At 37.6% G+C, this 13,644-nt stretch overlaps 4 protein-coding genes across 4 annotated transcripts in view; 3 read left to right on the top strand and 1 right to left on the bottom strand.

The window, feature by feature from the left end:
• The first annotated feature begins 3,565 nt into the window (after nucleotides 1-3,565).
• On the top strand, nucleotides 3,566-4,878 carry LOC130494551 (F-box protein At1g30790-like). The gene has a single exon (XM_057005547.1). The coding sequence runs from the start codon at nucleotides 3,618-3,620 to the stop codon at nucleotides 4,809-4,811; it is 1,194 nt and encodes a 397-aa protein (XP_056861527.1). The 5' UTR covers nucleotides 3,566-3,617; the 3' UTR covers nucleotides 4,812-4,878.
• Nucleotides 4,879-5,996: 1,118 nt separating this feature from the next.
• On the top strand, nucleotides 5,997-8,395 carry LOC130509324 (protein RETICULATA-RELATED 1, chloroplastic-like). The gene is made up of 7 exons (XM_057005157.1): nucleotides 5,997-6,700; nucleotides 6,814-6,912; nucleotides 7,006-7,232; nucleotides 7,318-7,387; nucleotides 7,456-7,535; nucleotides 7,618-7,682; nucleotides 7,967-8,395. The coding sequence occupies exons 1-7, from the start codon at nucleotides 6,200-6,202 to the stop codon at nucleotides 8,158-8,160; spliced, it is 1,236 nt and encodes a 411-aa protein (XP_056861137.1). The 5' UTR covers nucleotides 5,997-6,199; the 3' UTR covers nucleotides 8,161-8,395.
• Nucleotides 8,396-8,439: 44 nt separating this feature from the next.
• Nucleotides 8,440-9,057, top strand: LOC108844272 (uncharacterized). Its single transcript, XM_018617493.2, has one exon. The coding sequence runs from the start codon at nucleotides 8,440-8,442 to the stop codon at nucleotides 8,944-8,946; it is 507 nt and encodes a 168-aa protein (XP_018472995.2). The 3' UTR covers nucleotides 8,947-9,057.
• Nucleotides 9,058-9,459: 402 nt separating this feature from the next.
• Nucleotides 9,460-13,644, bottom strand: part of LOC108847519 (DDT domain-containing protein PTM) — a 5,340-nt gene continuing 1,155 nt past the window's right edge. Inside the window, 16 exon segments of the mRNA XM_057006462.1 lie at nucleotides 9,460-10,461; nucleotides 10,548-11,036; nucleotides 11,305-11,333; nucleotides 11,424-11,896; nucleotides 11,986-12,110; nucleotides 12,221-12,500; nucleotides 12,615-12,649; nucleotides 12,652-12,744; nucleotides 12,747-12,787; nucleotides 12,789-12,894; nucleotides 12,897-12,961; nucleotides 12,963-13,005; nucleotides 13,008-13,059; nucleotides 13,061-13,093; nucleotides 13,095-13,249; nucleotides 13,252-13,587. Of these exon segments, the coding sequence (XP_056862442.1) occupies nucleotides 9,605-10,461; nucleotides 10,548-11,036; nucleotides 11,305-11,333; nucleotides 11,424-11,896; nucleotides 11,986-12,110; nucleotides 12,221-12,500; nucleotides 12,615-12,649; nucleotides 12,652-12,744; nucleotides 12,747-12,787; nucleotides 12,789-12,894; nucleotides 12,897-12,961; nucleotides 12,963-13,005; nucleotides 13,008-13,059; nucleotides 13,061-13,093; nucleotides 13,095-13,249; nucleotides 13,252-13,587 (3,212 nt within the window). The 3' untranslated portion in view covers nucleotides 9,460-9,604.

Here is a 13,644-nt window from a genome sequence, read left to right as displayed (position 1 = left end):
GGAAAAAGAAGTAGAGATCATAGGTCTTGGATCACAAGCTACAAAAGGGATCTTAGAGGTTTCAATATATAGTACTACTATAAAGACTATAAATCAGTATTGTAATCATAAAGTACCAATGAATTTATGTTCTGTTTGTATAAGTAGGTTGATATATGATCATATGATAACAAATAATTACAAAAATACAATATATTATAAATAGATGCACCAAACCGACAACTCTTCGGACGTGATCTTCTATAAACTTCTATGTCCAAAAAACTGGAGTCAAACTTAAGTTCAAAAGAAAAAAACTGGAGTCAAACACGAATTGGAGTGGGTCAAATAGATACCAGAAAACCGAACACTTAGCCGAAGTGTTTATCCCAAATCTAAACCAAGTACTCAAATACCCATGCCCATGCCCATGGCCAATTTAAAATATATGAGAATGGGACAAATATTTGATGTGATGACAAGCCAAAAGTTGAGTCAAGATAAATTTATCGGTGATGATTGATTCGACTGTGACTGTAAAAATTTAGCTGTAAGTAAGTTGGTAGTTGTAGAGCTGTTACTGTAGATTTTTTTATAGAAACTTTTTCTATAGTTAAATTTGTTGTATCTGTAAGTTATATGCTATAGATGTTTTAAAATAAAATATGTGATGTATATATAAAATAATTATTTCTGATCAACTAAAATAATTTATATTAATGATTTTTATAAATGATCAAAGTTTACTGTTATTTAAGATGTAATATGTAAATAATATTTATGTTATCTAAAATACTTCAATATTTTTTAAACACACAAAATTGAATTAAAATATTTATAAATGTTTTTACTATGATTATCTAATTTATTTGATATTATAGATAGTTTTTTTTTTCATTTTACAGTTTCTGCAACATATAAATCAAAAATGTAGGATTTTTGTCTAAAATACATAAAAAATTGCTTTAGTTTTTTTGCTATAACCTTAAAAGTAAAGCTAAAGCATGATTGGTAAAAAATTAATAGAAATTTGTTGTAGGTTTTAACTTTCAAAAATAAAGTTACAACATGATTGGTAAAATTTAGTGTTTTAAAAATAAATAAAACTAAGGGTGTGATTAATGATAGTTGATGTGGGTGCTCTCCACAACTCCATTTATTTATAAAGCACCAAAATCAGAGTAATCAATTTTTAATTTATTTTTTAAAACCACAGTTTTTGAAATAACCTACAACTGTATAAATCCTCTGTAGAACTAAATAACCAAAGTAATTTTAGTGTTTTTCATAAAATTCTACGGTAATAAAATCTAAAACTACAACAAAAAATCTACAGATTTTTTTCTACAGCAATAAATTTGAAGATACAACCATTAACAACCTGACTCTAAAATAGAGATACAATCTAACTAATCATTGATATTGTTTTAACAATTTTTTTTTTCTGAATTAATGGGTCCCGAAACAAGATAAAAGACATTCCATGATGTGACCGCACTTTATGATCAGAGTAATCAATTTTTAATTTATTTTTTAAAACCATAATTTTTGAAATAACCTACGGCTATATAAATCCTCTGTAGAACTAAATAACCAAAGTAATTTTTAGTACTTTACATAAAATTCTACGGTAATAAAATCTAAAACTACAACAAAAAATCTACAGATTTTTTTCTACAACAATAATTTTGAAGATACAACCATTAACAACCTGACTCTAAAATAGAGAGATATAATCTAACTAATCATCGTCCGGACCACTCGATAATGTTGCTCTTGATGACTTCGCCACAAAGGATAAAAGCTTTTTTTTTGTAAGTACAAGGGAAAAAGTTGCTTTTCCTTTTATGTTTTGTAACCTTTTACTAAAATATAAGTTGTTACAATTTAAAGCTGATTCACCCGAACTAAATTACATAAAAAATTGGTTGTTCTTATTCTTATTGTCATGAAACTTAAGAAACTTTCATAGCACTAAAATACATAGTAAACAGATCAAAGGTGAATCTATGAGTATAACTCGAACTAGCTAGAAACTATATGTACGTTCTTAATTGCAAAAAAATAACTATATACATTCTTCTTTTGGAGAGTCGAAGAAATCCCAAACCAAATCCAAAATTAACAGTGACTAGCATAGCATCCATTCTTTAGTATAAATAGGAATATTCTCATCTTCTGATTTCAAATCATTTTTATTTCTGTTCTTAAAACCATGTAATATTTCGTCCAACGTTGACTACAAATGTTCTGTTTATTTTTAATATTTTTGTAGATGATGAAAAAGAAATGTTAAAGCAAAATGCATGAAATAATTGCAAAGTGGGTTCTACAGAGTAACAATGAGAAAAGGAATTGTCATGATCTGAGTTGTTTCCAAAGACATAAGGACGAATCGCGTCTTGGAGTTAGCAAATTCATCAACATTTTCAGCAAAATCACCAATTTGGTGGAAATATTCAATGTTTCAATGCTACGTAAAAAATGTAATTTTTTATTTTGATTTATCTAGAGTATCGAAATCCAATTAATCTTCAATGTAAACAATGTCGACAACTAATTCGGTTCTAGATTTTTTGATGAGAGATAAGAAATAACCTTATTTTTGTCTCGCAAAGTAGTAGCAAGTTATGAGCATGCATTCTTAGTTTCGACGTATACAATCATGTATACCATGTATGACATATAAAGTACACGATTGTATTTTACCAAAAAAAAGTATACGATTTATACAAAGAATCCACATATAAACGTGGGCAGGTCACCGACTGGAGTGAACTCTCCACTGTGGCCATGGGTGCTGTGAAACTTGTGGAAATCAAGGAATAAATTTGTGTTTGAAAACAGGAAGTTCACAGTGCAGGAGATTGTTTTGAAGAGCATTAAGGATATTCAGGCAAGGCAGTATACATATCCTGAGGTTATTGTTGGCTCCAAATACGCAACCTCCGCTAATATGTGGTCGTTTTACCTGCATTTGTTTCGAGCTTGCCGCTGGAGATATTCTATTTGATCCTCACATTGGTGAAAACTATGAAAGAGATGAGGTACATACATCTCTTACTTGCTTTCTGATCATGTTCTGTGAGAAAAAAAAAATTGAGTGGGACTTTGGTTTCATGGATCACTTGGCATTGATGATGGAGCTTCTTGGGAGTTGGGATGATGTACATCTGAGGAACACAGTGAGTTTGGAACTGTGTTATCTTTTCTGATGCAGATTGCCATAGACGGACGCTATTCCTGGGACTAAAGGTGAACTAAGGCACATTAGGCGGTTACGGTTTTGGCCACTGAGCAAGGAATCGGCTTTGTACCTTTGAATTCCAACTCGAGATGATTAATTGATTATAACATAACCAAACAGTAGAGTGCAGAGCATAATCAATGAGGACATAGCTCACAAGTCACTAGGGCTCAATGGAGACTATACACATGTAGGGGCCTAATGAGTTATATGTTTATTTTGATCTCTCTTTTACCAATTTAGTCAAGTAAAAGGAATAAGCAAAGAAGTTCAAATTATTTTTTTCTCCTTTTTATATATAGTTTATATTTTATTTATTAGTTTTAGGGTTGTGTTCGATATACAGTATATAACTTTTAAGCAATCATCACACCATTCACCACCAGCCGCAATGGAAGATTCACAAGTACCGTCTCCCTCGCGTAACCTAGATCACGCCGTAAACCACACAAGAAACATCCCTCTCGATCTCGTTTTAGATATCCTCTCGAGACTTCCAGCGAAGCCCCTCCTCCGATTCCAAGCAGTGTCGAAGCTATGGTTCTCCATCATCCGCAGCAAATATTTCGTGGATACCTTCCTAACTAGGTCAAAAACTCGCCCTCGTCTCCTTTTAACGTTCAAGCACTCCGATTCTCGTAAGCGTTTCATCTTCTCGGCTCCTGAACCGGAAGATGACAAAATGTACTCCACAGTCATGGCCAGACACGACATGACGATCTCGGATCTCGTCTACGACATCGAATCTCGCCCTCTAAACGGTTTGGTTTGTTGCGCACGTGGTTCATCGATCGCTGTTTGTAACCCCACCACTAGACAAATCGTAAAATTACCAGATGTTACACCTAACGGAAGAGACATGTACGCACGTCTAGGGTACGATCCTGTGAGAGAGCAATACAAAGTCTTGTGTGTGATGATGTTTGACGGTTCCGACAGCGGTACATCGGACAATATAAACCAAGAGCATTTCGTTTTCACGCTGGGATCTCAACAAAAGAAGTGGAAAAAGATTGAGTCAGAGGCAGTCACTAAAGATCCTTACCGCTGCATGAAAGGTGAGGTTTGTATCGATGGTTTTATATACTACGGAGTTGGTTATTCAAGGATAGCTAGATTTGATGTTACGTCTGAGAAGATTGAGTTTATTCAAGTACCTAAAGATTATAACGCAGTCTCATGTTATTCAAGACTTATAACTTGCCAAGGAAAATTAGCATGTTTTAGCTATGACTTCTACGGGACATCTGAGATGTATATGTGGATTCTGCAAGATGCTGAGAAACAAGAATGGTCGAGCATTGTGATTTGTGATGTATATAGCGAGTTGAGAGAATTTTTTACTGATGAGAGACTTTTGTGCACTGGAGAAATTCATACCAACGAGGCTATACTGGTTTCAAGATCTTTAAACTCATCTGAGCTCTTTTCTGTTTACTATTGCGATATGATTAGTAAGCGTGTTAGAAGAGCTGAGGTTGATGGAATCACGGATGATGAGTTTAGAGGTGTGCATGGAATTTGTACGCATGGTCATGAGGTGTTATGTTCCCCCGGTCACGTTGAGAATATTATGTTCTTCTAATAACATTATCACTCTTGGTAGTTTCATTATAGCTTCACCTTTTCGTGGCTTACCTTTTAATTCTCATTCGCTGGCTTTAATTCTATTTTCAAAAAGAACAAATATATTTTGTTGCTTCGTTTATATAATGCTTTCAGTCTCAGAGATCTTACCTTGTTCGATTTAGCTTTTGAGTTTGTCTTTAATAAATTAGTAGAAGACGAAGCTTCTTTATCTTTTTACCAGCAATTATTGTTATCCTTTCTATGCAAACAAAACAAAAAAAAAAACAAAAAAATATTGTTTATAAGATAAATCCAATGATCAGAAACCAAATAAATTAAAATTAAACTCACGTAGCAGCACATATTGTTCATAAAATGTACGTGTTATTTTGTAGAAATAAATAAAAACTAAATAGGCAATAATTTTCCTTATTTTGTGAATCTTCCTGTTTTTAATACAGTATGTTCTTTTAGCTAATTCACAACCATCTCTTTCTCGACAACGACTTGACCGGAGATATATAACCAACATGCCCATCCCGGAGATAACCAACATGCCCATCCCAGACAGGTATGCATTGATGGTGCTCTATACTATGGAGTTGGCCAGTCGAGAATAGTTAGATTCGATGTTAGATCAGAGAAGATTGAGTTTATGAAAACACCCAAAGAGCCACGTTTTTTCTCGACATCACACCGTTCAGGTCTTATAAATTACAATGGTAAATTGGGCAGTGTAGATTATTCTGTGTTTAACAATTTGATGACATTTTGGGTTCTCGAGGATGTTGAGAAACAAGAAGGGTCGGGGCATGACGTATATATATGCCTTATACCTTATCAGTGGAAAGCCACAGGGACTGAAGTAGTGATCAGTAGTAAGGCCGAGAGTATGGCGTTCTGTCAATCATTTAGTGTTTGGTATTATGATTATAATAAAAAGAATATAAGAGTAGTGAAGATCCGAGGAATGGAGGAGGATGGGTTGGGTGAGATAATTGGTAAGCCGAGATGTAATCCAGGTCACACTGAGAATATTTAGGTTCTTGTGAGGATTTATTAATTATTATTAGTATTATTATTGGCTCATGTTTCATTAGTTTCTTCTTCAATTCAGTTTGATCGTGACTTGATTTATCTGAGTTCAATTCAGTAATATGAGCTTTAAGCAATGCTTAACTCTACTCTATGTTTTTCATTTTTTTGACAATTTTCAACACATTTTTTGACCATTACGGTGACGCCACTTGTAACCTCTGTATCTCTTAAACCAACTGATTGATCACATAGCAGTTGCATACATTATGTATGTATGATAGATACATACATCACTCCGCTTTCTTCCTCTCTTTAACTCCAAAACTCAAACACCTTTACTGGAAGCTCCGTTGAAAGATAATTAAAATGTCTCTATCCTCCTCCCACCTTTCAACCACTGTAGTAGTAGTAGTAGTAGTAGAGCCTCGAGATCAATGCAGAAGAGCCTCCGTTCCAACGTTTGAATCCACCAGCTCGATTTGTTTCCGTGGAGGCCTTTGGAGCTCGGAGCTGCCTTCTCCTCCGAAGCTTAGAACTCGGTGCGTGGGAATCTCCGGCGGCAGATCGGTGCCGGAATGGACGTATACCGGATCCAAAGACGAGACCTTTAGCGATTTTGAGCTCGATTTTAACAACGGCGGAGATGATGACGACGGTGGAAATGGGGATAGTGGGGGTAACAATGGAGGAGATGATGGTGGAGATAAAGCAGAGGAGAAGGAGTTTGGTCCGTTACTGAAGTTCGACGAAGTTATGAAAGAGACGGAGCGGAGAGGGATTGGGATTGCATTACCGGAGGATATGTTGGAGGCTGCCAAGTCTGTTGGGGTTCGGAAACTCTTCCTTCTTCGTTATCTCCATCTACAGGTTTGGTTTCTTTGTTCTTTCTTTTGGAAGATAAAGATGTTCTGTTCTTTTTTTGGGCAACGATAAAGATGTTCTGTAAGATTCTGTTTTGATGGTTTATGTTTTTTTGACAGGGATCTGTATGGCCGCTTGGGTTTCTGATGAGGGCATGCTCCATGCTTCGAAACAGAATGCTTGCAGATCCTTCCTTTCTCTTCAAAGTTGGAACCGAGGTTTGTTTTGTTTTGTTTTGTTTGTCCAAAGATCAAAGCTTTTAGTGATTGTGGCAAGAATGTGAGTAGTTTCGTGGGGTCTGATGTATGCAGGTAGCGATAGACTCTTGCTGCGCGACGTTCGCGGAAGTGCAGAAGAGAGGGGAAGATTTCTGGTCTGAGTTTGAGTTGTATGCTGCTGATCTTTTGGTTGGTCTTGTGGTTGATGTCGCTTTGGTTGGACTTTTGGCTCCTTATGCTCGTATTGGGAAGACATCTGTGGCATCGTCAACGGGTTTGTTTAAGGGACTTAAGCGTTCTTGCGCCGCCCTTCCTAGCAGGTAAAGACTCTCGTTGTCTCTTTCTCTCACTCTTCACTTTTGGTTTGATCATGTAATAGCAGGTTTTGTTTTTGTGGTTGTGAAGTGTTTTTGAAGCTGAAAGACCGGGTTGTAAGTTCTCGGTTAACCAGCGGATTGCAACTTTCTTCTACAAGGTCTGGAGACTAATGTTCTTTGTGGATCTTCCGTGCATTTGGTTTTACTGATCAATGTGGTTATCTAGGGGTTCTTGTATGGTTCGGTTGGATTTGGCTGCGGTCTCATTGGTCAGGGAATTGCAAATCTGATCATGACACCAAAACGGTACTCGTTCATTACCTGCCAATTATGAAATGAATTTTTTTTCAGTGTCTTTCTTGTGTTTATATGATCTATGTCAATATAGGAGTATAATGACATCAGATGAAGACGTCCCTGTTCCACCTCTATTCAAAACTGCTGCTCTCTGGGGTTAGTCTCTTACTTAAACCATCTCCAACTTCGAGTTCTTGCTAGGCCCGTGATCAATCATCAGTTTTGAGATACAAGAATCGTTATCATGCTCACAAATCTCGGTGACAGTATATCAGCTATATTGTTCGTTCCTGTTTGTAATATTATATTCCAGTTTCAGAACTCATAGACAAGTGTGAAGGTGTCTCTCTGTACATTGTTGCTTGCTTGATTTTTTTTTGTGTGCATCACATTGTTGCTTGTTTACATAGGCTGACTCTATAAGTTGTATGCTTGGTCAGGTGTGTTCCTTGGCTTATCTTCCAACGCACGTTACCAGATCATCAACGGGCTTGAACGCGTCGTGGAAGGCTCTACAGCAGCCAAACGCATTCCTGTGGTCGCCATGTCGTTTACGGTTGGAGTCCGGTTTGCTAACAATGTATATGGCGGCATGCAGTTTGTGGATTGGGCTAAATTATCCGGCGTTCAGTAGTCAAACCGGCTCGGTTTTGTCACGAACCGGTATATGCAAACCAGCCTTAGGGTTCATGATCTGGAGTCTGGACCGAATTCTTCTAACCGGATTACTCGACCGGACCGGTACAAGACCTTCCAACTTTCCTTAGTAGTCTGCAGTAAGTAATAAATGACGGTTTGTATCATTAAATTAGGAAAACTAAAACGTTTTTTCCATTTTCTGATTTAGTGTAAAAAAGAAAATTTCCATTTATCTCATCTACATAATCTCTATATATATATAATATATTGGCTTATGAAATTTCTTTGTCAAGTAAAAGAATCAAAAGTTTACAGTATTCATCACGCAACAATGGCAAGGGTTTCACAGCTTACACTTATTTTCGGTGACAAACTACAAACTCTCAACCAAAGCTCCTCAGATGATGCCGTCTTGAAGAAAACATTGGCTTCATCGTCGAGCAACGACCGTGATCAGTTGACCAGAGGGGCTGCTTCTTGGTCATCGTTCCAGATGCCTGTTCACTATCCAAGCTTCACGAAGGAAGAGTACGAGGCTATGTCGGAGGAAGAACTTGATCGACTTCTCAAACTGTATGGTCTGCCTACAGATCTCGGTGACTTGTCTTGCAAGAAACAGTTTGCAGTGGGTGCGTTCCTGTGGGAGAAGGGAGTAAAATCATCTCCGGATGAGCGTGAACTAGTAAACCCTAGTTCGTCCGTTGGTGATTTGAGTGAGAGCTCTTTGATGGGATGGATGACGGCTTTGAAATATATGGTTCACTATGTATTTCGTGTTTAGCAAGTAAAAATAAATCCATGGTAGCTTGGTCCTAAAGTTTTGTTTATGGTTGTTTTATATGGATATCCATCATCACGCTATGGTCTTGAAATGATTTTTGTTTTCAATTATATTGCTATAAAAAATTAGTATCTTATAACGATCTAGTATCATAACTAATTTATTAATTTCAACAATGTACCAACTAAAACCTATGATAATCTCGTCTATACGTTTTCAAACTAAGCAATACTAAATTTCAGTTTCTTAAAATAGTATGCGTATCAGTCACAGACATCCCAGTGAAAGTTGATTACACACTCACTTTCTCTCTCTTTTGTCTCTTTGTTTTCTTCTTCACCAGTTGTGTTCCTCAACTTATATCTTCCAATGCACATTACAAAATCATCACCAACTGTCTCCAAGGCATCGTGAAAGGTTCTATTTTTACATCGGACAGGCCAAAAACGCCTCCATGTGGTGGACATATTAAACATCAATAAATAGTATTTAGAGTAAATGCAAGATTAAAAAGATTAAAAGGAGACTTTTTACCTTTTTGCCTTCATGGACTTTAATTTACTTCTTCTCAATTACACATGTTCCTAGTATTCACCAAATATTTCTAGAAGCAAACAAAAGTACAAATTAAGTGGTAACTTCAAATTAGGGAACGCTGCTACATCCACTCACGGCAGGGACCGCATCTCCAGTTACTTCTGGTGCAAGTAGATTCCTCCTCCCATGGAGAGCAGTGGGAATGTATTGTGATATTACAAGTCTGGCAAGTGAGATCAGCCTCTGGTTCCACATGCATACATATCTGACATGGCTTTGTATTGTCACTGAGAAACGCTCTCCACTGTTCCATTGTCTCAACCTGAGGGTTTGGGTTATCCGTGTTTCTTGAAACATCCTCGTTATAGCCATATCCATTGCACAGGTCACTATCATCTGCTGTAAGCAACTCGGTCAACGAGAAATAGGTTTGGGGTTCGAATTCCATGTCTTGGTAGTCAAACGTTAGCTCCCCTTTAACCATGTTGTTGTTGTTGTTGTTGTTGTTGCTGTCAGATGCATCCCAATCCATGACAGGCAATGTTGGTTCTGGTTTCACACAAGAAAGTGACTCGGGAGGCATTGAGAAGTCGATATAAGAAATGTTATTGTTCCCTTCTCTGTCTTCACGTTTGACTTGTCTCCTAACTGGTTCCGGGACAGAACCATCGACATTCCATTCAACATCTAAATCCTGAGGAACAAACGCATCTTCAAGGGGAAACGAGGGAGTAGAGGGTACCGAGTCTCTTGGTTCAGACATTATCTCGGAATCAGAATCCATTCTGGTATTATTATTTCCTTTCTTATGTCTCTGTCGCTGGAAGAATGCATTTCTCTTCTGTCTCTCTTCCTTGAGTTTGGGATCCATGAAAGGGCAATCTGGTACTCGTATACGACGGCACCTGCAACACTTGAACCCAGCAACTTCATGGATTTTTGACTCCTCCAGCATAATCGCTTCAATGTGGTACCACTCTGCATACATATATATGCTAGGATTAGATTTATAAGAATCAAAATAGTTAATACTTAAAAAGTATAAAATTATGAATTGTTCTTACTGTCACAGTTTGTACAGTGGATATACGTTTGACCAGGATTATAGGGGAGTTTGCATATCCAACAAACTGGTCCTGGATTAGGCTGAGCAGATTGTGCAGCCAACACAACATTTTGATGTCTGAAGCTAGCACCTGTGTCTTCCGAGTTCTTCTTCCTCCATATGACTCCCCAAGACAATGTCTTGTGTTGACTCTTTGGTGCCGTATTAGAATCAGGAGTGATTTGTTTAACTCCTGAAGACTTGTCTCGTGTGTTAGAAGATGGTAACTGTTGAATAAGAGGCTTAGTCTGTGTCTTAACGACTGGAGTGACTGCGTTTTGATGTTGTCCATTGGTCATAACAGTGGGTGTTGTTGGATGTCTGTGATTGATATTGATTAGTGAACGAGCTCTTGCAAGGTAGCACCGTTTGCAGGTTACCACAGTTTCAACATTTCCAGCTGTGTGTTGTTGTGTGCTCATAGTAGTACATTCCTTGTGACAGAAACCTGTGAGGCAAAAAAGAAGATTCCACATTTGAATCATAACCAATTCTTCAACAAAGCATCTTCTTCAAAAGGTTTGGCACCGAAAAAACGACTCCAAATGCAAAAGATGGAACAAAACTGAATCTCTTTCAGGTATATGTTGTTACTCTATCTACTTATTCAGTCTTGGTCCAAAGAAACAGATAAAACAAAGGCAAAAGGCAAAAGCAAGTTCATACGCATTCAGATACCAAGAAATGCAAAACAACATAAATTGCAGGAGTAATACCTTGGCAAGAACTGCATGTTGTTGCATCCCTGTAGACATGTAGGGAACGGGAACAAAAGTTAATAATGTACACAAGTTTCTTTAATATCTTGAAAAGTGAAGAGAGCTAAAGAAAATACCTCAATAAAACATCAAGATGGCATGACGCACAAGAGCACTTCTCAGTGTCATCCCTCCTAGAGGCTAGATAAGAAAATATGTTTGCTCGAGAAGCTTTCAGTTGCTTTCTCTGTAGCTTTGATAATCTTTTTGACGGCTTCTTGATAAAAGGCGCATGGACGGCCTTATGCAAACTTTCTTCATATTCTTTGGTCAAATATAAAGGAACGCATGCTTCAGCAAACCAAAACTTTTCGTTTCCATCTTCAGTTTTCTCGACTTCGATTACATTCTTCATGACACGAGACGGGAGGTGCTTCTGATTTCCAAAGGCAACTCCATATCTAACCTTGTTATCTATAATCTTTTTGTCACAGATACTAGCGTTCCTAAAGACACTGGCCTCTGTCTCTGAACCTGTTTTAACATCTTGCACGTTTTGCTCTGGGCGTACAAGTTCACTCCATCTTATATTCATATCAAGGTACCTAACCTGGCCCAGATTCAGTTGAGTTTCAGGGGAACAGCAAATAAACAAAGAAACCTAACCATCTGAAAAACCATTGATGATAGAAGACACACCTGAAGAGCAAGTTGTGAAATGTTTTTGCTACTATCAACTGCAGCTTTCCAAATAGACCGCCTGCTTCTTTTAGGTATGTAAGAACCATCACCATAATTAAATTCAGGAAACTTTTTCACACCACCTAATGAAAGAACAAACATCTTAGCATCATACAGAGAGTGAAATCAAATTGAATATCAACATAACCTAAAAAACCACAAGCACAAAAAGCTCAGCCAAAAGAAGGTTTACCTTGCCAGGCTGCTTTCTGTATCATTGGCTTCAACAAGACTGCCTTCAGTAGTATGGCTTTTGATAATTTCCCTCCTCGCCACCAAGTGAAGCTATCATCATTAGAACCTTCGGCTGTAACTTCAGACTGGTTCCTCTGCCTCCTCTTTCCAGGTCCACGTTTCTGTGTGGCCCCAACAGTAACTCTAACGCTTTGAAACATAGAATGTTCTATCAACCAGTCATCCATCAGTTTAAGCCAATCGCTTGACAAAGCAATACTGCAAATACTTTCCTCAAGCTGCAAACAAGCATAATGAACCACATATCATGCCAACATAAAATATAAACAGCGCAAATGATAAGAAAATGTACACTTATTTTCAAAATATAAACAGAAAAAAACGTCACTTACTTCAAGCAGGAGAGCTTTCATCACTTTGCATGTGAGGCCTCCTCTATCTTCTTACGCCACTGTTTCCTAAGACTCTCATTGAGAAATGGCCCAACAATGAGACCACGTAAGCTTTCCTCTAGGTATAGTTATATGCTGCAATACTAGAAAGCACACCCCCCCCGTTCTCAGAGGAAAAAGGCCGCAAAGATTTTCACAGCACTTTTGGTGGCTCCTGTTACAGCTGCATTTAGCATGCATCCTCTCCTACTTGCTGATGTGAGTTTACAAGAATGACACAACCACACCTTTCCCTGGTGATTTCCTTCTTATCAGGACTTGGCCAGAAGAAACTCGAGGCTACTAACGAAAGCTTTCACCTGAAGCAAAATGTTACTTGAGGCAGCTTTCTGGCATTACTAAACTTTTGTTGATCAGGCTCGTGGGTTTCTTCTGACAATAGGACAGGCCAAAGCAGTAGCAGCTGATGCAGCTAATTCCTCCATTTGTGTAGTGATTAATGTACGCGTGAGGTTTAAATGTTAAACCCTTGTTTATAACGCCAGCAAGCAGATTCTTCCCCTGTGTTTCACTTGATCTACCCAAACCAGGATCGCCAACATAGCCTGAAGCAGATGCGCATTGAATATTATTCTACTGGAACTACTTGCATTATCGGGCTTACTCAGCTCTGACACCTCTTCATCCCCTTCTTTTTGCATGTGAGCTAAATCAGTCTCCACTGCACTTAAATGAGAGATCACACCTCCGGGCAGATCCCAGTATTGTGAGATCGCTTTTGCATATATGCATATATCCAGTCTATGGTTCGTTGCAGATAAGAGGACCATTACAACTTTTGGAATGTCAGCGAGACTGTAGTATTTAATATCTGCATTCGCATTAAATTTTAGCCTGCATATTAATAGTAAATATTCATCAGCGTTCACAACAAAATAATTAAAGCAATATGCGTTTCCACTTTGAGAAAATTCTTAGACAATTCTTGAATAAATAGTTGCTCATATAATTAAAGTAAGGAATATGGAAC

Source organism: Raphanus sativus, chromosome 3 (assembly GCF_000801105.2).
Source record: "Raphanus sativus cultivar WK10039 chromosome 3, ASM80110v3, whole genome shotgun sequence".
Taxonomy (NCBI): domain Eukaryota; kingdom Viridiplantae; phylum Streptophyta; class Magnoliopsida; order Brassicales; family Brassicaceae; genus Raphanus; species Raphanus sativus.
This window is presented reverse-complemented; position numbering and strand designations above follow the sequence as displayed.